Genomic DNA, 22,237 nt, shown 5'->3' with positions numbered 1-22,237 from the left:
AAAAAAATGACTACACTAATGCATCTAGTGTGTAGGAATCTCTCATGCAGTGAGTTTAAGCTATGCAAGAAAATGAATTTCTTACATTCCTAACATTCCTAAGTAATTTCATATACGGTTGACCCAATTACTGTATGAGTGACGTGGGCCAGTTAGTAATGATTGTGTAAGTTTAAGTTAAGAATATTTATGCAATAAACGGTTTGTTGATGAAGGTAAATATCCAGCATTAATGGTCTTCTCTCATCACAAAAACCATCAAAGCGAATATCTAAATAGGTATGCACTGAAATTGACTTACTGATGTTCATTATGCAGTGTTCAACAAACGTTAGTGTACATTCTTAATTCGCTGAGGGTAGGTCATATTCAGGACGGAGTAAACAGGCCATTAGACAAACATGTATGACGGCCGCAACAGTGCCGGGTCTTGGAACAGCTTGGACGTTTCTAATTCTGCACAGATAACAAATTAAAAGTGTTGCCTCCTTGGATAACATTTCTCCTTTCTTAGACAGATGTGAGGCTCCACCAGGGCCGATGTGTCCTACAAAAATACGTACGGGCAGTATGCAGTGAATTTTAGAAGCCATTTACTAATGTTCTGCTGTTGCAACCATTGTGTTCCTCAGTTTACTTGCTCCAAGGTAAAACAAGCCCTGATCATGTCAGGAAGGAGGAAGAAAAGGGTGTACCTTTCAATCTCCGAGAGACAAGTTTCCGAATATTTTGTGACTGTCTCGTAAGTGGTACCAGTAGCGTTTTTTTCGCAGACAGGTTTGGACAAAGAACGTTTACGAGATACATGATAAGATAACTCATTATTTTGTTGGTTCAAATCATTACTTTTGATAACCAAATGTAATTCCTTTGCTTTTGATCTCGTCAAGAAACACCAAAAAGTTATAAGCTTTCAGACCATTTAACCTGCTAGTCACCTTCACAGATGAGATGGCTCTTTCTTTGTGAGGAAAGCTCGAAATAGGGTTAGATTAAATTTTTCATTCATTTCACTCATACAAGTATTATACAGCTCAAAAGAAGATATTCCATCCATTTTGGCAGACCCTTTTCTATAACCCACATCATTTGGGAGAGTACTAAATAGAATTCCTAAGACTACCTATTGTCTGAATAATTCACGCTAACATGTGGGAAGGTAACAGAATGCACATACCTTTCTTGCTTAACTATGTTTCTCTCTAATGTTTCTATGGCTCTGGCACAAATTCTTGTCAGCAGAATGCAAACGACTCAAACATACTAGACTAGGGCAAGCTGAGCTGAGCTGAACCCGTCATCCCCTAACTCTTTTCAAGGCGCACTGCCAAGTATCACTGTGTTGGGTCCTCGGGAAAACTACGCATAACTTTCTGATTACTAGTCCGATTGTCTCAACAGAAGACTAACATTAGAAGAACCAGCGCGCGAGTTGCCATGGTAGTTTTTGCACCAATCCAACTCATTCTGTAGACTATTTATCATCACTCTCTGTACGAGTATAATGATACGTCTTCTGAGTGTAATTAACTTTCCTCATTAGTAACACACTATGGTGGGTAAATCATGGCACCAACGTGCTGAATACTGTGTCTACTGGTAAAGTAATAGTCATACTCGATAGATTGCAGATCATTTTTCCGAGACTCAACAACGTATTATATACAGTCCAGAATAGACTTGAATTACGAAACGCAAAAATGTATTGGCAGGAAGCAACACAGTTCTGTATAAGCACAAAATTTGCTTAATTTAAGCACGAAAAAACCTTGCTAAATAAACAAAAGTTACCAGCTCGAACTCTATGTGATTGTCATGCTCATCAAAAGACAGGTATGTAAATACTATTCCAAACAATATACATCACAAGGAGTTTGGGCTGGTATAAACCTAATTTGTTAAGCAAGGTTTTTTCCCGCTTAAACAAATTTTTCGCTTAAGCAGCTCTATGAAATTGGCCCCAGCCTGAGTTTACCATGATAATGCATCAATCAACTCATACAATGATACTATCTGTCCCAGAAATCTATCCTTAAGTGTCCGTCCTGAAGAGAGACTAAGCAGCACGTTTTGGCGCCATACGCCACTCCAAACGGACTCACCACCAAGGTTTACCTTGATAGCCGCTCGTCTGGGTTCCAAAGGGTTGGTAGGGAGGCCGGGGCGACCTCAGCAATAAGTTAACCACAATTTTACTATGCAAATGCAAAAATAATACTGATTTTCTACTCATAGTGCGCCTCAATCGACCCATCAAGTGTTTGGTATGTTATAGTACACACTCGTGCGTAAGAAAGGCGCATATACTCACACAGGCCTACACTACAAGTTGAATTACTCAAAAGGCAGAGTCAACTATCATTTAACACAACAAATGCGAGATACGAACGTATTGCATCAGTAATACCATGCTGATGAGTAAGCACCCAATGAGTAAACAGTTCTCATGCGAAGTCGTATTTATACTGTAATGCTGAGTAAAACGACACAGTGAAAACGCGTCGTCCACTCATTTACTCAGGTTTGTCGAGTATTTGTATATTTTACGCACCTCGACCAGCGAATAATTTTTGTGCGAATGATGGAATGTGAATGAAGAACAAAATGGCTAATACGTTTTAATTTCAAGAGGAACTTGTAAACTCAATATTTTTATTTTCCTAATTTGTTGAAGTGTTAGTCCATAAAAGCCATACGACTGAAACGGGATCTATCCGATCATCACTACACGCTCACTCGTCGCCCAGCGCCTGAACAGGGCTAGGGAAAGGGCTAGTGACCTTGGGCAGATTTTAGTGAAGGAAATACGTCACACGGGGTCACAGCTAACAACGCAGAGAGCATTGTTGAAATTTCTGCCTGGCGTGCGAGCTCGTTCAATGTGTTACACGAGCAGTGGTTTTCAATTCGATATTTATTTCTTTTCGTCCTCACTGCAGAAAATATTCCCACTGCACTTTTTTCGTTCATCCAAAATTGACCAAGATGACTAATGACTTGAAATAATCGCCCCAAGACACGTGATCAGTGATACTTAGTGAGAAGACAAATTACCTTAATTTGCAAGCACCAAAGCATTGCCATTGACGAACCCCCAAAGTTGAAAATAGATCGTGCACAATGTAGCCAATCATAGTGCAAAAGCCATCAGCCCTTCCCTGTTCCGGAGCTGACATTTGAAGCAAACGATGGGACAGAGAGACCCCCGGGCCCTCGCCCTTGTTGTCATTCTTGTTACACTGGTATCTCAGGAATTCTTTTCAGACATCTAGGGGGGATGTGGAAGTAACAATAGGCTGGAGCTTGAAAAGGGATTAGACTTGTGGGGGGTACCCCTCTGTCCCAATTCGTGCCTTGTATAGGAGCTGGGCTGGCTGCGAGCGAAATGATCGTTCTGACTTTTATCTCCTGAGGGCGCTGTAAAACTTAACTTTTTTGCGCGAGGATCATGTAACTCTATGGAGAGGATTGAAATCAGGGAATTAAATGGCAAGCCGGCAATGTACAACTGCATGGCGGGGGGAAATACAATGGGACTCCTAAGCCGAGAGGGGTGTGCCCGCCCCTGGAACAGGATGAGAAGGTCTTTATGAATGGAGGATGGGGGGCGGTTAGATGAAAGGCACAGTCTTCAGCCGCCAATGGCACAAACCACAAACTAGGGCCTCCTGCTGGCGAAACCAATTTTTCTGTTGAAAGCACATTTTCACAGTTTGTTTACTATTTTTGTTACGTTTTCAAAATAAAATTAAGCATGATGAATGATGTAATTAACAATGATGAAATCAATCGAACACTTAGGCCAAATCGAGTGCAAGGTTTCAAGGATTTTCTCCATGCCCCGTGTACAGTCAGCTAACTGCCGCTATATGCACGTACGGATACCCACGGTATGCCTAGCCTGCCGGCCGGGCGCGCAACGCCGGAGATCGCTTCCTCGGTCTCGTCAACGTAAACAATGTTCGTGCGCTATTCACTAGTCACGTGAAATATCTTAGATTATACCATTTATCATAATAGGGGTTGTCACTAACAGGCAAGCAGTCTCTGTGTCAAATTTAATGATATTAAAACAACTATTTTGTAGTTACACCAATTAAACTTTTTTAAGGGGTTATTAGCTCAATATAGAAATAAAAAGAATCTGATATAGATAGATTTCTCTTCACCACACTGAAACCCCTATTCACCCATCCCTGTATTAAATTGGAAACGTTCAGGGGGGCAGGTCAATTTCTGTTGCAAGCTTTTTGACACCGGATTGAAATTGGCCCCAAACTGTGCAAATTGAATCTTGGAAATCTTGGCAAATTAGCGATCTACTGCAAGCATGTCCACACTCTTCACAAGAGTTTAGTCGTGACTCGGTTGTCAGGGGTTTGGCTGGCAAGTCGCAAAAAATGGAGGAAATTGATCATGTCAGTTGGACGAGTTTGGGCAAAGCCGTGGCACCGTCTCCAATCGGGACGGCTTTCCCAATGACCGTAGAGTTAGGCCTAACGATTAGCTTTATAACGCTCTATGGATTTATCTTCGGCTTGGTTTACATCCAGCTCATACTCATCCTGTATTATGGACACAAGCGTCTCAGTTTCCAAACGGTTTTCCTGTTCCTGTGCCTCATCTGGGCTGGCGTACGAGTTACACTGTTCACGTTTTACATCAACAACACGATACAAGTGGACGATTTGCAGATTTTTGGATACTGGTTCTTCTTCTGTTTTCCAGTTTGCCTACAGTTCATCACCCTCTGTTTGCTGGTGTTGTACTTTGCACAGGTGATAATTAACAGGATTGTAAAATTTTGGATCAGTTAGTTTACTTTGATACAAACACTACTGCGTCAGACTACTGCTGTGAACACATGGTGAACATGTCACTTTTAATAATATTCAGACATGCTCGTGATTTATTCCCAGCCTTGTTGCTCTGCAGCTGCAAATACTGCATGAGTGACTTTACACTTCCCTCCCTCCTCTCCCTCCCTCCCTCCTCTCCCTCCCTCCATAGTGTCGTCTCTTAGTCTTAGGGCAAAGGCAGTACAACAGCACATAGTATGCTCACATTTAGGGCAAGGGCAACACAATGGCACACCTGCTTGCACCTGTCGTACTTATGGTACAATTTGGCATATGAGTTGGTCGGCGTATGAGTTGGTCAGTTTATGAGTTGGTCGGCGTACGAGTTGGTCAGTTTATGAGTTGTTTGGCGTACGAGTTGGCCAGTTTATGAGTTGGTCGGCGTACGAATTGGCGTGTACAAGTTGGCACTTTTACGAGTTGACCAGCAGTCAGCAGTACGTACGCTGATTCTGACTCTGTAGATCTGTTGTTTTGCCGTAGTATCGTATGTTGGTGTATTCAGTGACAGTACACGGTAGCTCTTTTTCCATGGTTTACTTAAAAGGCAAAAAATGCTGAGATTGCCTTGGACAAGGCTACATGTAACTCAGCAAAGGTAAACATGGTATACATGTAGTATGCCAGTAAGTGTTTGTGTTATAACGTGTGCTGTGTCATGGCAATATGCCTACAGAATCTAGCTTTTGTTTTTGTCAGATGAAATGGCATGTTGACAAATTTTTTATGAATTCTGCAGGGTTTGACCTAAGAACACTCAAGAAAATTGAGTTGAGAAATTTTCAGTTAAAAACTGTCAACTGGTTTAGACCAGCCCCGGTGGCAGCACTGAATTTGGCTGTGTTGTACTTGAGTACTTTCTAAGTACCAAGTTCTCTGTCAAATACATGTATTTAACCAGTTAGGAGGAAACAAAGCTGAATTACATGGGCATTTTATGGTACGTGCACAAAGGTAAGATTACAAAGTAAAATGATGACTTCAGACTCTCACTGTTTCATAAGAATTAAGCTTTCAGGACGAAAGTACTCGAAAAGTACTCGGCAGGGTACTTTCTGAGTACTTTTCTCCTTACTTACAACTTAAATTTTACAAAACCTGGGAGTGTCTGAAGTCTTGCATGTAGTTTGTAATCTTATCTTTGTGCATAAAATTTACCATCAAACGCCCGTGTGCTCCAGCTTTTTTCCCTTTTACCAAGTTCGATATTTGGCAGAGAACCTTGGAACTTGAAAGTGCTCGACTACAATACTCGACTACAATACTCAACTATACTCGTACAGTATTCAGGTCCATCCCAGCTACAGCTACAAGAGCTTGATGTAGAATGAAATATTATTTAACATCATCTATTGGTACATTACGTAGTTGTATTAGGGACAAGACGAAAAAAATTTTCTCCCTCTTGAGCTAACTTGTACGTACAACTTCTTTCTCGTACGTACGACTTCTACATGTATCTCGTACGTACAACTTCTATCTTGTATGTACGACTTCTATCTTGTACGTACGACTTACTAATCATAACTCATACATATGACTTATATCTCGTGCGTACAAGTTGTGATGCATATGTTGTACGTACACGATTTCTTATTTGTACGCCCAATAATAATGAGTTATAACTTAGAGACATTCAAGTCTTCTCATAGCAAAAGGCTGACGTTTATTTCAACGCCAAGTCCAACATTTCAAGTTAAAAGAGTCATACTGGTAGAACATAAGAAATATGCTGCATGTATACATGTACATGTACACATACAGTGTACCTGCACAACTATCCACAGGTTGAAATGTGGGGAAAAGATTTGTGACCACACAGCATTTACAGTCATATTGCCTTGTTTATTTATACAACTGTCAAAACATGCTGCAACATGTCGTATATTGAAACGCATCAACCCGTCTTTCCTTGTTACACTGTAACTTACAGTGTGGCACTTGTATCTGAGCACAGTGTAACCTTGGCATATGAAAATCAGGTGTTTTTGTTCAGTTTTGAACTTGGGACTGTGGTTATATGCTGTTTTTGTTGTTTTGTAACACTTATTATGGATCAAAGGTCATTGCACTGTTGAAAAACTGATAGTTTATATTTGCTTATGGCATGAACATTTACATGTAGCCTTTTAATAATATCAGGGTACATTGTCTAATCTGCTGAAACTCTAAGGAAAAAATGGATAGAATGAAATCATTGCATCGGAGAACGGAGACACTGCAGATATGGTATTGACATACATGCATTATACATAAATATTAATTTACAGTCCCAGTGATGGACCTTGCAGGTATTCTTAATGTGGAAGGAGGTCATCTTAACCAGCAACCATCAAGGCACTGGTGGTTTTGCACTCCCACTGAAATTTTTACCATGTTGTTCCTGTTTGTGTTAATTGGAATTTTTTACAAAACCGTTATGTCTCACACACATGTGACTGTTACGCATGCAGTTTCTGCAAAAATGTATCTTGTGAAGTTACTGTTCACTTGTGTCATCTGCAAATTAAGAGTTTTCAAGGTGACAGTCTTTACTTCTGTTCATGTGCATGTGAGCGTGACACACACGTAATTAGTCTGATCACAGATTATTAGGCTGTAACATCAGCAAGGATGACAGGCTGGATACCAGACTGCATTAGGCCTACATGTACATTAGCTGGGAGTTGATGGGCATGGAGCAAACTTGTCCTGATATTGTTATTGATACTATTTCATGTGACCATGATTTGCACTGCACCATGTAGGGTACATGTACGTGGCATTGTTGGAAAAACAGGAACAGCAAATTTGAAGGGAAAACAAGGACGAAAAAAACATAAATGCAAGTGTTTGGTAGGAGAGTGTGAAGTAATCTCTACAACTGTTGTATTGGTAGAAGCTTTGTCACATGATCTTTCAATGCTGCTTGTTGTACATGGAGCATGGACCATGAGTACAGTGTACACGTATGTATGTATTCCGGAGCCAAGATGTCAGAAGTATTGGTAATATATTGCCTAAGGAGGTTGTTTTCTTCCAAGAAATTACCGTTTTACATTTATGAATTCAAAATATGAATAAAGGCATTGTACGTCCGGATATCAATTCCACTTTAAAGCATTAGTGCCACATATTTATACATGTCTACACTTGGTAGAAACCAATTTTCCTCAATTTTTGCCGTTTGAAGTAATTTTTCCAACTTTTTCTTAATGGGGTCAGATAAATTGCATCTCAGCTTAATGTTCATAGTGTGTACCGTACTTCTATTGAAAAGACATTTATCATGGTTCAAAATATTGATATTTCTGAAAATCATTTTGTGAAAATTTACATTTACCCTATTATTGTCATTCAAAAACACTTCAAAAAGTGGTCCACTGCGACTATGAGGTATTGTGAATTTGTGAATATGAGTCATACATGTGTATGTGTTTCTGGGTGGATTTAATTGACGCATACACCATGTACATGTACATTATATTCATCTAGAGACCCATCTTGTCTGTCCTCATAAAAAGAAACTTGGTAGGAACGAGTGAAGTTGTGAAATTTGATGAAAACTGTTTTTGTTCTACTGGGTGTATGTCAAGTTATTGTGTACAAGTGTACATGTCCATGTATCAGCATTATCCTGAACTACATGTAGGGGTGTGCATTTCTGGGTGTTTTGGAAACGGGTACCCGTTTTTTTGTCAACATAAGGTACCCGGAAAAGAGACATTGCGCGCGACCCCGTGGACCATATGCCCAAAACACGGGGAGCAAGCAGCACATTGTTCTAAATGTCGGAGTTAATCTCTCCTATCTTTTTATCAAACAAAATTGTTCCCTTCAGTTTGCAAATTGTCTTTTTGTGGGTATATGAAACAGAAAAACAAAATTTTCATGAGGAACATTAGAACAGACGAGAGCTGCAAACCAACAACGCACCAGCAACTGCTCAAAGGAAATGTCCCTGATGCTTCCACGTTTACGCAGAATGCACATGCACAAAAAGTGAGCGCTGGTCATGTCACGTGCGGACCAGATCAGTGCTACTGTACGTATGTCACGTGTTAAAAGGCTTTTGTACAAAATACCTCCGTAACTCGAACAATGCCAACACCATATATTCACTTATTTTGAAGTTTCTGATTTTCAAAAGCCGCCACCAAAATGCTTCAAATGGCATTGAAAGTATCGTCTATAAAAGTCTATAAAGATTTAGGAGTCATCACTGGCAAGTGCATTTTCTTTTCTCACAGGGACCAGTTGTATGCACATTGCATTGCATAAACCAACGTTACCCAAAACTGCAATCCTGGCTTTCAAGCCACTGAAGCTAACCTGATTGCTAACACGGGCCCAATTGTAGTCCCTTTCAGGCAGTCCAATCGTTGATGCTGCAGTTATCAACAGTACTCCACGCCGCACAGTTGACAAACCCATCACGTCACATACATTTCTGCCGTGCCCTTGTAGTTGAGTTTGCAAGGAATTTACAATCCGAGAGTAGGGGAAAAATCTTTCAGTTTTCGGTCAATTAACAAAAAACAGAAACTCTAAAAGTCAACAGACATTAGATGCTAAAGTTTATACATGTATGACAATTCAATATAAAAAAGTATTTGAAATCACACGTAGTAAGTGACCTATCACCGCGTGAATTCTAGTAGTTTTTTCGCTCTTATGAACTAGGAAAAATCGGGAACTAGGAAAACGACTACAGTTCAATAAGCAGTGTAGATAACAAAAGTAGCTGTCGACCTCCAAACTGGAGTTTCATGTATGACCGTGGGACTGGGTTTTCAGTGGCACGGTGATTTTCAGCAAGTAGGCCCTTGAGTATGAAGTTTCACAGACATTTTATACATGGATGTTTGTTCTTAATTTATTTACTTTTTTTTCATTACGGGTACCCGGCCTGAAAAATTTGGACAGGGTTTTGATATCGAAGAGCCGGTACCCTGCACAGGCTTATCCTGAACTCAATTGCAGAACTGCTTCATCATTCAACACCTCATAAGAAATGTAACTGTTACTAGTTGGGAGCTCTTAACTTCCCAAGGCATGGGAACATTGTAATTTACTAACATGCCGGTACCGTCCGTTACACGTGTGTGGCAAGAGTGATATTTATAGAAAAAAGGTCAGGAACTCGGAAATGTTCATGGCTTACTAAGTTCCTCTGGTGGCAAGAAGTCGTAATTCCAATTATTTTAGAGGTAAAAAAGAGAGACAAGTACGTCCTGTGGAAGTGCGAGGGCTTTCCTGTGATAAATGAAATGGAGAAACATTTTTACATTATGTTTTTGTTTGTTTCTTGTGCTTTAGTTTTGAATAACTTTTTCAAAGTGTACACAGATCTGCATGTAGGGTCGTACGTGGTTGTGTAGCTGGTACATTTTGCAGAGGGGCACTTGGGGACTCCTATGTGTAGTTCCTGTAGGCAGGTAGGGGAGCACTTAGTAGATTGATCACGGTTCAAACGCTAACCAAGGCAGATTATCAACAGATTTTTGTCCTCTAATTTCTTGGGGGGGGGAATAGGCATGCCCCATTCCTCCCTTTGTAGTCAGTATACATGTAAGCTTTAGTTTATGTACGGTACAGCATGTCGGTAATTAGGAAGAGGATTTCTTTGAGGCACACTCAGATCACTCTTGAGGAATATTGAGCTTGTGTTTTATATTCTTTTGTGATACATGTAGTTTCAATGTAAAAAGCATACATGTACAATGTACATGCTGTACTTTTCTCACACAGGCACACATTTTGCAAGTAGTGTATATTATATTAAATGTGAAGAGTGCAAAAGCATTTTGTAATAGAGGGAAGATGCATACTGTTCTTTCTGTTTACTCTATGTACATGTAGGAAAAGTCCATTCTTCCTCTCTTGAACCTCATGTCTTGCTCGATTTGTTTGTGTTGGCACATTGCCAATGTTTAGCTGTTTGGCACATTATTAAGTAGGCGTTTATGCATTTACACAACTGGGTTTGGCATGGCTGCAAACGGCAGATCTATTTGAAGGTTCATGGTCTATGGTCCATCTCCGATAGTAATCCTTCATGGGACTTCAAAGGGCCATGCAGCTGAAGTTGTTGCAGTGGAATCCTTCAGATGCACCCTTGTGTCACATTTATAGCTACCAGAGTTGCTGACTCAATTCATGTGACTTGGACTCAACTCGAGTCGCTGTTTTTATGACTTGTGACTTGACTTGTGAATACCAGCTTTGACTCATGACTTGACTTGGACTTGCAAAAAAAGACTTGTTACCAGCTTAAGTCAGACGCTACTCGACTGGCGCTATTATATTTGATTAAGCTATTCAGTTTACGCCATAAAAAATGGACTTCTGCTTGCGCTGGTTCTACTTCACCCAGCTGTAGCTGTAGATCAGGGCAGCATGCATATGCTGCTACTTTTCTTGTGTTGACGCATGACTAGCATAAACAGCGCCCTCACTTTGTCATTTCATCTCAACGCTTATTTCCACCCTGCAAAGTACATTTATTAAATTAAACAGAGGTCCAGTATGCGACAAATATGTGGTAAACTGCAAGAATAGTTATTACAACAGAAGGGAAAAGGATAATTACGAAGGCATTGTCAAAATAATTGGAGAAAAGGTGTTCAGCTGTCCGAATCTTATAACTCGTAACTTCGTAAGTTGACACCTGGTTCTTTTTGCTTATTATAGCTGGACAAAATAATGTGCAGTTTGATTTGTAATTGGATAAAGAGACTTGTGACTTGACTTGCTCTGTGACCAAATGACTTGTGACTTGACCTAATGACTTGTGGCTGGACCTGGACTTGCATATAATGACTTACGATTTGACTTGTTGGACTTGCAAAAAATGACTTGCTGCTACCTCTGATAGCTACATGTACATGTGTATGTACTTCAGCACCAGAAGGTGCTACAATTTTGAGATTTTCCAGGTCAATTCTCCATGTTTTATGGTTTCCTTTTGCTGACTGTTTGAAAACCAGTCAGCAAAGCAACCATCAAGGCACATGTATATGTGTAAATGAATGTACTGACCTCACAATGAGAATATTCTCATATATTAGTAAAGTGATGTACATTTTAAAAAAATGTCACCCATCAGGATGTAACACTATTTTCACAGTCATTTATATTTGCCTTCAAATACATTTTAGTCTAAAATCGTGTCATGATCTACCTTTAATGTGCATTTTTCGCAGTGCTTGTTTTGGAAAACTTTTAATGGCAGATCAAAAAAGGTCTGGAATGGTTATACCCCGGTACCTCAAGGCCAGCTCTTGAACTAGAAATTCACATTGTATTCACCTCTCTATAAATTTCAGGTCTTGTTCAAACTGAAAGCAAGGACCAAGCCTGAGAACTATAAGCGGCATATACGGCATGTCCGTATCACCTTTGTTGTAATGGTGACAATTTTCCTGGTTATGAACATCACCTGCGCCGTGTTGACGCGGCTTTACAGCAACTCCCCTGTGCTCGTGCCAATCCGCGTCAGTATCAGTGGGTTACTCTTCATCCTGGCCGGGGTTGTCCTGGCATACCTCATCTGGAAACTATCCAGGATGCAGTTTGTGGGCAGTATGCTCCTGGAAGCCAGGGTGAGTCTTCAGATGATAAAAATCGCCAGAGAGCAGTAGGACTGCTGCAGTGGATCAAGATCCATCACAAGTCCATCACAAGGCATCCAGTCTTAAGCCAAAGTCACGAGCCATTCACATGAACTTTGACCAAAGCATGCATTTCTTTGCCATTGTTTACTGTGTTACTCATGATTGGTATTGTGATGGACTTGACGACAGCCCTGGAGAATGAGTTGCTTGATAAAAGCTTTTCCTACTTCGTATTCTTACCAACTGCTGCCAGTCTTTCAGCTACATGCTGCTAAGCTAAAGTTGTCATTTTAACTCAACCCCCCAGGCTTTTCCATAAGGTGCACCCACTGCATGCCTAATATTTCAGCACCAACCAGTGTGCTGAAACCAAAGGACGTGTTCTCACTTTCAGAGGGCATCAACCTGTATGCATTAAAAGTAATGGTTTTAGCTTCTTTAGTCCTTCAAAATCGTCCGAAATTTCATCGTAGATTTTGAAGGATTGGAGGAGGGTTACTTAGAGTTGTCTGAATGGTACATGTACATTTTCAGTGATCTTCCATTAATCTTTACCTAATTTTTTTTTAACTGGAAATAACTAAAAGCAATTTAACTGAATGTACATGTAATTAGAATTTCCAAATAAAAAATGACCTGTCTTTTGTGAAGATAACTTAATATAGACACGATCAGTTCTCATATTTTTTTTTTGCAAGATTTTCTAACGAAGCATGCTTTTTGTTTTGTGCTAGGGAGCCACATTGTTTCAGACATCAACTGCTTGTGTGTTTATTATTCTCCTGTATGTCTCACGGGCTGTGTACAACATCATAGCCATCACCAGGACTTGTCCCTCGTTCGGTTACAACTGGATTAACGTCTCTGACCAGGTATGGTAAAAACCTGAAGTAAATCATCCACGTATCCACAGTGTCCAGATATAGGCCTTACATTTGTTTGCAAACTTTTATTGCCATTTTGTGTGGGCGGCAAGAGTTAACAGAACATTCACCCTGGGTCCCAAACAACTTTTTGCCTTGTTTTGGGAGTCAGTTTCATTTAGGATTTAGTAGTATTTATTGTATGCTTTTACTTACGTGCAGCATGAGATTTGTAAAGACTGTGTGAATTATTCATTTGCTTTTTTGTTTACTCCTGCCCGGCCGTACATAGTTTGGCCAATCCATGCAATGAAATGCATTGGTTTCCTGCATTGTTCCTGTTGGCTGAATCATGCTTGCTTGAACTCCGGTAGCTGATCCTAGGGGATAAGGCATGGGCACCTAGTGGGCTCCTCGTTCCCCCTTCTTAGGACCTCTTGTCTTCCCTCTCTACTTTTGTACCACCCCTCTCATAACGTTGAAAGGAAAACAAGAAAAGTAATGCTTTGTCTCATCGAATCATGTGGTAATTCCCATTGTGTACTCCCTCTCCAAAAATGGCTCCCTCAAAATGTGCCTCCCTTCTGTTTCGAATTGGACCATAAGTCTTGCAATGCCTGTATTTATTGTCTTTTAGACAATATGAACTCACTGTTCTGATATGCTACTCACAGTTCCGGTATGCTGTGTTCAACAGCTTGAAAGCTAATTTGTCACCATGGAAATGACTCCTGCATCACATTGCTAAAAGGGTTGATGTGTCCAATCAAGACAGAATTGTAGTATCGCTGTTCAACTTCACAGTATCAAATGTTGATGTAACTGACCAAATCATGTTTATAGCACTTGAATAATGTTACTTGTGCAAACGGTCAGAATGTTGAGGCTTTTTTCTAATGCCAAGTTACGGTAATCATTCCTGATTGAATAAATAAGTACTTCCTCTTTTGGAAGTTCATGCAGTGTACATTTAAGTCCTCATGTCTGCTAGTTTTCATGCTTGTCATAACCAAGAGCAAATCTGTCCATGGTTGTTGATTGGGATGTATTATGCAGTTTATGTTATTGCTGACAGTCGTAAATCTTTCAGTGTTGAGAGTAGTTTTTCACACACTGTAGGGATTTAGAGCTAACTGAGGCTGGTTCATATTTGGTGCAAAAACCAAACACAGATTTGTGACATCAGATCAAATAGTCACACTGCAGATTCCCCAAAATTGGACACATTTCAACTTGCGTGTATTTTTGCTGCAAATCTTTCGTCAAATTTGTTTCACTTTCACATTTGCCCACAGCACGAACCGGCCTTAAGAATGCAAAATATTGAACTAACTTTGATTTGTGTATTGACATTTGCATACATTTTGTATTTGTGTTGACACATCTTTTGATTGAAGTTCTTTGGTTTGATGTCCTACAGACAGTGTAACAGCTTTGTTTCATTGCTTCTATTTAAGGCTGATATGATCAATACACTGAAGGGGCTTCGGTACCTGTCGTTTGGCATTATTCTGTTCATCTGGGAGTTTCTGCCGACGTTCATTGTGGTCATGTTTTTCAGAGTCAGAAAATTTGCAGCAAATGTGGTGAGTCATTTGCATTACACATGACAGGGTGAAGTAGATGGTGACTGCTGTCATTGTCTTTTGTATCAGTTACTTTGAAGATGAAAGTTTAATGAAAAATTGTTGTGACATTTGAGGTGTGTGAATGCCACACTTGTGTGAATCTCCATGTTTGCAGAATCTTAGATACAGTGAGATACGTTTAACTTGTACATGTATCAACTTATTCTGGCGTGAAAAGTGACCGAAACAAAACAGACATAACCTTTATTGTGAGGCCTAGTTGTACATAACAAGTACGGAAAAGGGGAAATACTGCTTGACATGTATGTGCTGTTCTTCCTGTTTACTGCTGCAATGTATGGTTAGATGTAGACTATTGTTCTTCCACATTCCCCCTCTGTGAATCTCATTGTGTGGCCTGATTTTTGTTGGCATAATGCCAACTTTCTGCTACCTAATGCATTTTTAAACATGTTGACACGCCACCATAGTTGGGTGTACTTACTTACCCACCCCTTACTAATGGGCAGTACTGACAAAGTGATCCTGAGCAAGTGAACTCAGGTTGACCCATTTTGCATGAAGTGAACAGGAACACTGATTGGGTTTCCATGTGAACTAGCACTGGGGAGATGTCTGCTTAGTATAATGTCCGTTACTAGACACAAAATTCATAGTTTAAAAAAGAAAAAGTTGAAAAAAGTCTGTTGAAATAAGCTTGGTTGTGCTGTTAACTACACTGTATAGTGTACTTCAACAAGCAAAATATCTAACCTTATAGGAAGTTAATTTAATGAACCAGATATCCTGCCATTGTGGCTGAATCACTTGGGAGTACAGTACTTGTCTGAGGTGGTCCTTTATACTTCATGTCTGGTCATATGAGTGAAAAAAGGTTTGTTAAATATTTCTCACCTGCTCAGTTAACGGTGTTCAGGTAATTGTCATGTCATTTTTGTGTGTGTGCACGTCCCATCCAGCAGCATGTTCCTAAGGATCCGGACTGCCCCAAAACGCCTTCAAGAGCCTACTTCTTTGACAACCCTCGAAGGTATGACAGTGATGATGACCTCACACGGACACACAGCAGTACAAATGCCACACCCAGAGAGTAAGTCCAGAGCTAGTCTGACACAAAAATCTGATGGTAAAATTGGTTTTTAATTTGTTTGAAATATATAAAATACACCAGAGAGCTTCTGCAGTGAAATTGTGCTGATTCTTCACTGCTACACATGTTGTTTGACCACCATGCAATGATGCATAGGTGAAGACGATTCCTAGGAAGAACCACTACATGTAGTTTTTACTTATTATCTTGACAGCCACTGCCTCCCAAAATGAAGAGGAATTTGGCCAGGAAATGCCCCAGATTGCAACAAACAGCATCCAAAATGCAAAATTTTTCCGGCCACGGACTCCACACCTTAAGGGCTTCGCACTTCGTGCTCGCACATACTCCCCCTTCCAAAAAAATCTGCCTGATTGTTCTTTTCCAATATTGGCAGCTCTGGTTTCAGCATTCAAACGGGGCAGTGATTACTTTGATATACCATGCCTTGCATTTGCAACATGTGCACGGTAAATTCTAAATTAATCTTACAATCTTCAACAAAGAAAGAATTTTGGTTTTGATTTGCATAACAAACTGTAAGATTTGATTTCTTGTGGAAAGTTGTGACAGCCTAATAATGGCCTTAACACAAGTGGTAAATTTACAGTTGGAGAATTGTGTGTAAGTTAAAAAGAAATAAAAGTGAAGCTGTTTGCCAAATATGCCATAATGTAAAAATATTATCAACTACAATGTCTGAATGACTCAACCAGTCATTTTCAAAGAAATGATCAGATAATGAAATGAATATTTGTTCTATTTACTTTCTTGGCTTGGGAGACTTGTAATCAAACCAGTATCTTACTACCTTGTGATTGCATTACATGTATTTACACTGCTAGACTGGTCATTTCCTTGTGTATTAGCCCTGTTCAGTCACTGTGTTACCCAATTCAGGTTCATGTTCCATAAGTGTAAATGATGACAGTATCTCAGAAATCTTTTCTTTAGTTTGGTCAAGTGAAAGCATTCCTGTTTTTAATTTCATGCAAGGTTTGTTAAAAAAATCTTATTTTGAAGTGGTGAACACAAGATTAACGACTTGTTCACATTTTGCATTGTTTCTGGTAAGCTATCAAGGGGAAAATATGTCCATCCCAAGCACACCCATCAACGGTACTCCCCATGTGGGCTATGGAACCATCGTTCGCAGTAGCAGCTACCCGACAGGCTACGGGGTACCAGGAATGACACCACCCATGCTGTTTGCAGGTATTCCCGGTAATATCTCCATACGTGGCTATCAGGAAAATGAGGCACCTGAATGACAAAAAAAGCTACATTATTACAAACTAGAGTGTCTCCTTCCTCCTGGAAATAGAATGTCTGTGATTGGGATTCTGTGCTGAATAGGACTAAGTACTGCATACTTTACCACCTGTCTCCCCATGGAGAAGTAATGTCTTGTACATGTACAATTTAGGGATATCCTAAATCCTTGTACATCAACATTGGTTTCAAAAATCAGTTCATGGTGGACATGTACATTCATGGGTTAATCCACCCTCCAGGAAATAGAGTTATGTTTTGTCATCATTGAGTCTCTCAACAAGGAGTATTGAATCACAGTGACTTGTCCAGATGGACCCAGGCTAAAGGTGAAAAAAGAAAAGAAATGAGCATGCTTAACCGAGCACATGGAAACTGCTTCTACTGAGTAAAACTCCAGCCGTGATTAGACCTAGAGTGTTTGATTTTTTCATGTGCCAACACAGTTGCCAGTGTTCAGTAGGTACATGTATGTGGTCATTCTGGCAATGAAGACTTCCTTCACAGTTCTGTTCACCCCCCGCCCCCCTCCACTTTTTTTGGGAGATGAATGCTAACATAACTACTTGTATGGTAGCATTCGCACTATAGATAACACTTTTATTGGAATTCAAAATGTCATTACCCCTGATAGTTCAGCAGTCAGTATTTCCTGATTATCTGCACTTCCTGTGAACACTTAGTTCATTTTAAGCTGTGTAATTGGTTGCCTCAGTCTAAAGTACCCACAGTAGCTAACAGGAACTCTGAGTAGCCTACCTCTGGTTAGGGAGAACCAAATGTGAAGTGCCCCGGAATCATCTTCAAGAGGGTAGTCATAATGTTCAATGTTCCAGGGTTCCCAGGGTCATGGAAATTCATGGAGCATCCTAGGAAAAAGTTGTTTAGAGAATCTTGAAAAAGTCATGAAAAATAAGGAATAGAAAATAGGATGCCATGGAATCCTGTTTACTGAGAAAACCAAAAAGTAACAGAAAAGTCATGGAAATCAAGACCCTGCAAGGGTTATTTTTGATTGGCTGTGGGCCCCTTTTAATAACAGAATGATATATTTACAGGTGTCATCTTGGCGGCCTATAGTTGTGGTAATGGCAGTCTTCCATTTCATAAAACCAAACAACTTTTTTTTGCAAAAATGGCATTAAATGTCATGGAAATTGTCTTCATAATGTTAGTCCTGGAAAAAGTCATGGAATTTGGCTTGCAAATTTCTGTGGGAGCCCGTTCGTTTAACTGACAATGTTGAATTAGCATTTCATGTTCAGTGCTCTCCAAAAGCTTGTGTGAAAACATTCAGTGTGACTTGAACCCATGACCTCCCACTTGACCATGTAGATGTCTTACCCACTTTGCCATCAAACTCACTCAGGTGAGTTACTTGGTTTGGATCTGGTGAAGTATTGGACCGTCAGTGATTAACAGTCAAAGACTAGGTCACAAGAATACTGCCGTAAGGACAGACAATTCAGATAACACTGATGAGCTGAAACAGTACTGCACCTCATTATTTCATGATAAAACAGGATGTAAAAGTACTTGCTCATATTTGCTGGAACAAGGGAAGGCTTTCTAGTTTTGTAGGGTATGTACATGTACATTTGTCTCCTTGAAACTTAAGCTTTATTGGCTGAAGCATCTGTTGGATTGTGGAGAGGATTACATTGTAAGAACTGTCAGTCAAATGAGGTCAGAATGATGCTGTACCATTTATTTCATTATGACACAAATTAGAAATGTCTCCTCTAATGTAGAGCTACTGGCTGCCCGCTTCACAATGGTAAATTCTAGTAAGTGTTTTGGCAGTATTTTACACATCCATTTTTTTTACACTGCACTGCCATGTAGCATAAGGGCCAGTTCAGAGAACAGAGAATGGCACATCAGATGATATTAAACATCTTCAGGCTGCAAACTGTGCAGTACTAATGTTACTGAGTATAACTACATTGTATGAATGGTCTGGATCCATTCATCACGTACTGCGATTTAGTTGTCAATTCCACCAGGCAGTACCCACCCATACTGGACATGTAGACATGTACCACGTAGTATTTCTAACATTGCTCAAGTTCCTTGACTACAGTGAAATGCATTGCCATTCAGTATGTGCATGCACAGTTTTACTGCATATTGAAACCAGTTACGTGTATCTGTTGTAACTTGTGATTGTTTTTTTGTTGTGGGTGTGTGCAGCAAACCCTGTTAGCATGCTGCTTTACAATAAGCCATAGGACATGGAAAGTACATGGACATGATAATGTAATATCCCTCCATTGTTTCTCTAAGTGCAATAGTACAATTAAAGTTATTTTTTAATTTGAGATGAACCTGTCACGTGAAGTGAGGGACTCAAATGGCAGTATTATGCATATTGCTTGAGTTAGTGAGAAATCTGACCCAGAAATAGCTGAGGAATGACCCCATCATGGCCAATGGACTGAATATTCCATACTGTCCATTTTAGCTACTTGGTATACAGTCCAAACAAGATAATAGTTATGTCTTGAATTTAAAAGGTACTCTTACTCAAAGTGATAAATCCATTAGATTCATGGCAGCTCTGAACAAAATGCTATCATTTAGAAGTTAACATCACTTTGCTTTCGTAACTTCTAACTGGTCAGAGTACTTGTACATCACTATGAATATTCATCATTTTAGTCCTTCATGTATGTACTTGTATTTTTTCACTTCAAATTTTTGCCGGATTTATCGATAAAGGATTGGATGAATGTAACCTGACACCACAGTATCTTTATAAGTTTGTAAAATATGAAACCTTACATCGTATATGCAGTACCCTTCATCGCCAGTACTACAAACTCGTTCAATGTTTGAATGTAAAAATCAGAATAAGCACCGATGTGATATGATACTGCTTAGCTGTGAAATGACTTGATAATTATGCGTAAAGAATGGTTTACCTAAGACACACCCCTCATTTGTTGTGTGATGGCATTGTGATGGTGAAAGTGGATTAAGCCTCAGTACATGTACACCCGTACACTGGGGTGTGATTGGTTAATATGCACGATTGCCCTGCACAGTTGGTTGATCCTACATGAAATCTCCAACTGTGCTTCCCTTTTTGAAAAAAGCCTTTCATAATTGTGAATTTGAAGGAAGAGGTCATTGGCTGATGGCAGAAATATCGACATACTGTGGGATGAGATCTATTGATCACGTAAAGATTAAGCGATGGCTCATATTGACAGATTGCGTCATTGCACCCGACATATCATTTTCATCAAATACGCTACTGAGAGTGAATATAAATACAACTCTTGGAAAGTGCACCTTTTAATAGAGTATGTTCAACTAGAACAGTTTTCGAAACCATGTTTTTGCTGTCTGGCATACGTTGGTCTTGTCACAGGCAGGTGATTCCCATGTTGTGCAAATTTCTGTGCCATGTCACTGAATGAAATTTGCCCCGTCATTTCAACATTCTTAAGTATACAACTCAAAATGGAAGCCCTGCGCAGTGTGCCTCAACTAATGGTTCTAAGTAGAATATTTGAAAAGAATCGAACATTAACATGTCCCTGACGTAAATCCATCCTTAGAAATTGAACATGTTAGGATGGAGATAAGACATGCGGACATGTACTCATAGTGTTCAAATGCAGTGGCATTAGCGGGGGGGGGGAATTTAGAGGGTACAAATCCTGATATTTTTCAGGTGCTTGGAATTTGAAAATTGGGGATTTGGAGCTTTGAAACCTTACACTAGATGACTCTCTTAAGGATAGAAACCCTAATGTACATGTGTACGCTTTTTGCCCCTTGTAACATCTTTTAATGCCTTTGCACAATCACACTGAGAGTAGCACGTAATTAGTTTTGTTGAGATTAGACATTTTGGAAGGATATTGATCCTTCGGCCCATCACCTCTTCACTTTACACCTGTCCACGGAGGCTTTACAAAATGTAAGCTGCGGAAACAAAGACATAATCTTTGCAATTTGGACCGAGATCAAGCTTGTCATTTTTCGTTTGGTGTTATTAGACGGTATTGGCTAAAACGGCATTCCATTGCTGGTATATTTTTAACATAGTTTGGCAAGAGTTTAAATTATTGAAAGTACCCACTCATCAAATATTTACCAAGCATTGTTCCAGCTTCACGCTTATTGGGATGGACTATTTGTGCATTATCAAATGGATTTGTCCTTTGGCCCTTTTTATAGTTTTTGTGTCACTCTATGTAATCATGTGTAACTACCCAAAAAATTAAACATCAAGCATGTCAAGTATAAACATCCCTGGTGTATTTCTGAGTAAATGGTTTTTCCTGAGAATTCTGAAATTTCAAGTGAATGTGCTCATTGAGAATATGGCTCAATCTCTTACAACTTACATGACCTTGATAACATGAATATTGATTTATTTGTTGTATATTATGATCAATGGAAAGTGTACATGCATTGCTGTAGTTACAGGGTTGCGGCCCAGCCTGGATAATACTAAAATGCGAGATGAAATTCATGAGGGGAAGTCAAACATAAAGATGTCCAAGTGCAGACTTTGTTCATAATGCATTTTAGATCCACATGTGTACCCTCACATGGTTCATGCCAGCTCGACACTTTCCATTTGTAATTAATTTAAATAACTTTTCAGAGCTTTATTTTAATATACTCTATATGATACCTGAATTCTGCTGTTGTGATAACTATACTTGATTTGCCTTTTCACTAAATTATATACTTAAAAATTCTTATTCTGGCTGCTTGGTAGTATTGTTGTATAATCTCATTTTATTGTCATGAAGTATTAAAGACCATTAATCCTGAAATTCTGTGAATTGTAAGCCTTGGAGGAGGTGAGCAGTGCAAAGAAATTGTTGCAATAAATTTACATCAAAACATAAATGAAGGAAAAATTTCCTTGTTTAATGGTGACATTAATGGTGATTTTTTTCTTTTAGGAAATTTTTAACCAATGCATCATTTTGTCAATCAGATC

The 22,237-nt window shown here is 39.6% G+C and overlaps 1 protein-coding gene across 2 annotated transcripts; it reads left to right on the top strand.

Moving 5' to 3' along the window:
* Positions 1–4,234: 4,234 nt before the first annotated feature.
* On the top strand, positions 4,235–22,154 carry LOC110988907 (integral membrane protein GPR137B-like). 2 transcript variants are annotated; one of them, XM_022252861.2, is made up of 6 exons: positions 4,235–4,778; positions 12,167–12,442; positions 13,189–13,326; positions 14,775–14,903; positions 15,869–15,996; positions 17,072–22,154. In XM_022252861.2, the coding sequence occupies exons 1-6, from the start codon at positions 4,401–4,403 to the stop codon at positions 17,265–17,267; spliced, it is 1,245 nt and encodes a 414-aa protein (XP_022108553.2). In that variant the 5' UTR covers positions 4,235–4,400; the 3' UTR covers positions 17,268–22,154. The 2 variants fall into 2 exon arrangements, with proteins under 2 accessions (XP_022108553.2, XP_022108552.2); XM_022252860.2 differs by having other exon boundaries at positions 15,866–15,996.
* Positions 22,155–22,237: the final 83 nt, after the last annotated feature.

This window comes from Acanthaster planci, linkage group LG01, assembly GCF_054643075.1.
Source record: "Acanthaster planci isolate LZ-2023a linkage group LG01, COTS_SCS, whole genome shotgun sequence".
Taxonomy (NCBI): Eukaryota; Metazoa; Echinodermata; class Asteroidea; order Valvatida; family Acanthasteridae; genus Acanthaster; species Acanthaster planci.
This window is presented reverse-complemented; position numbering and strand designations above follow the sequence as displayed.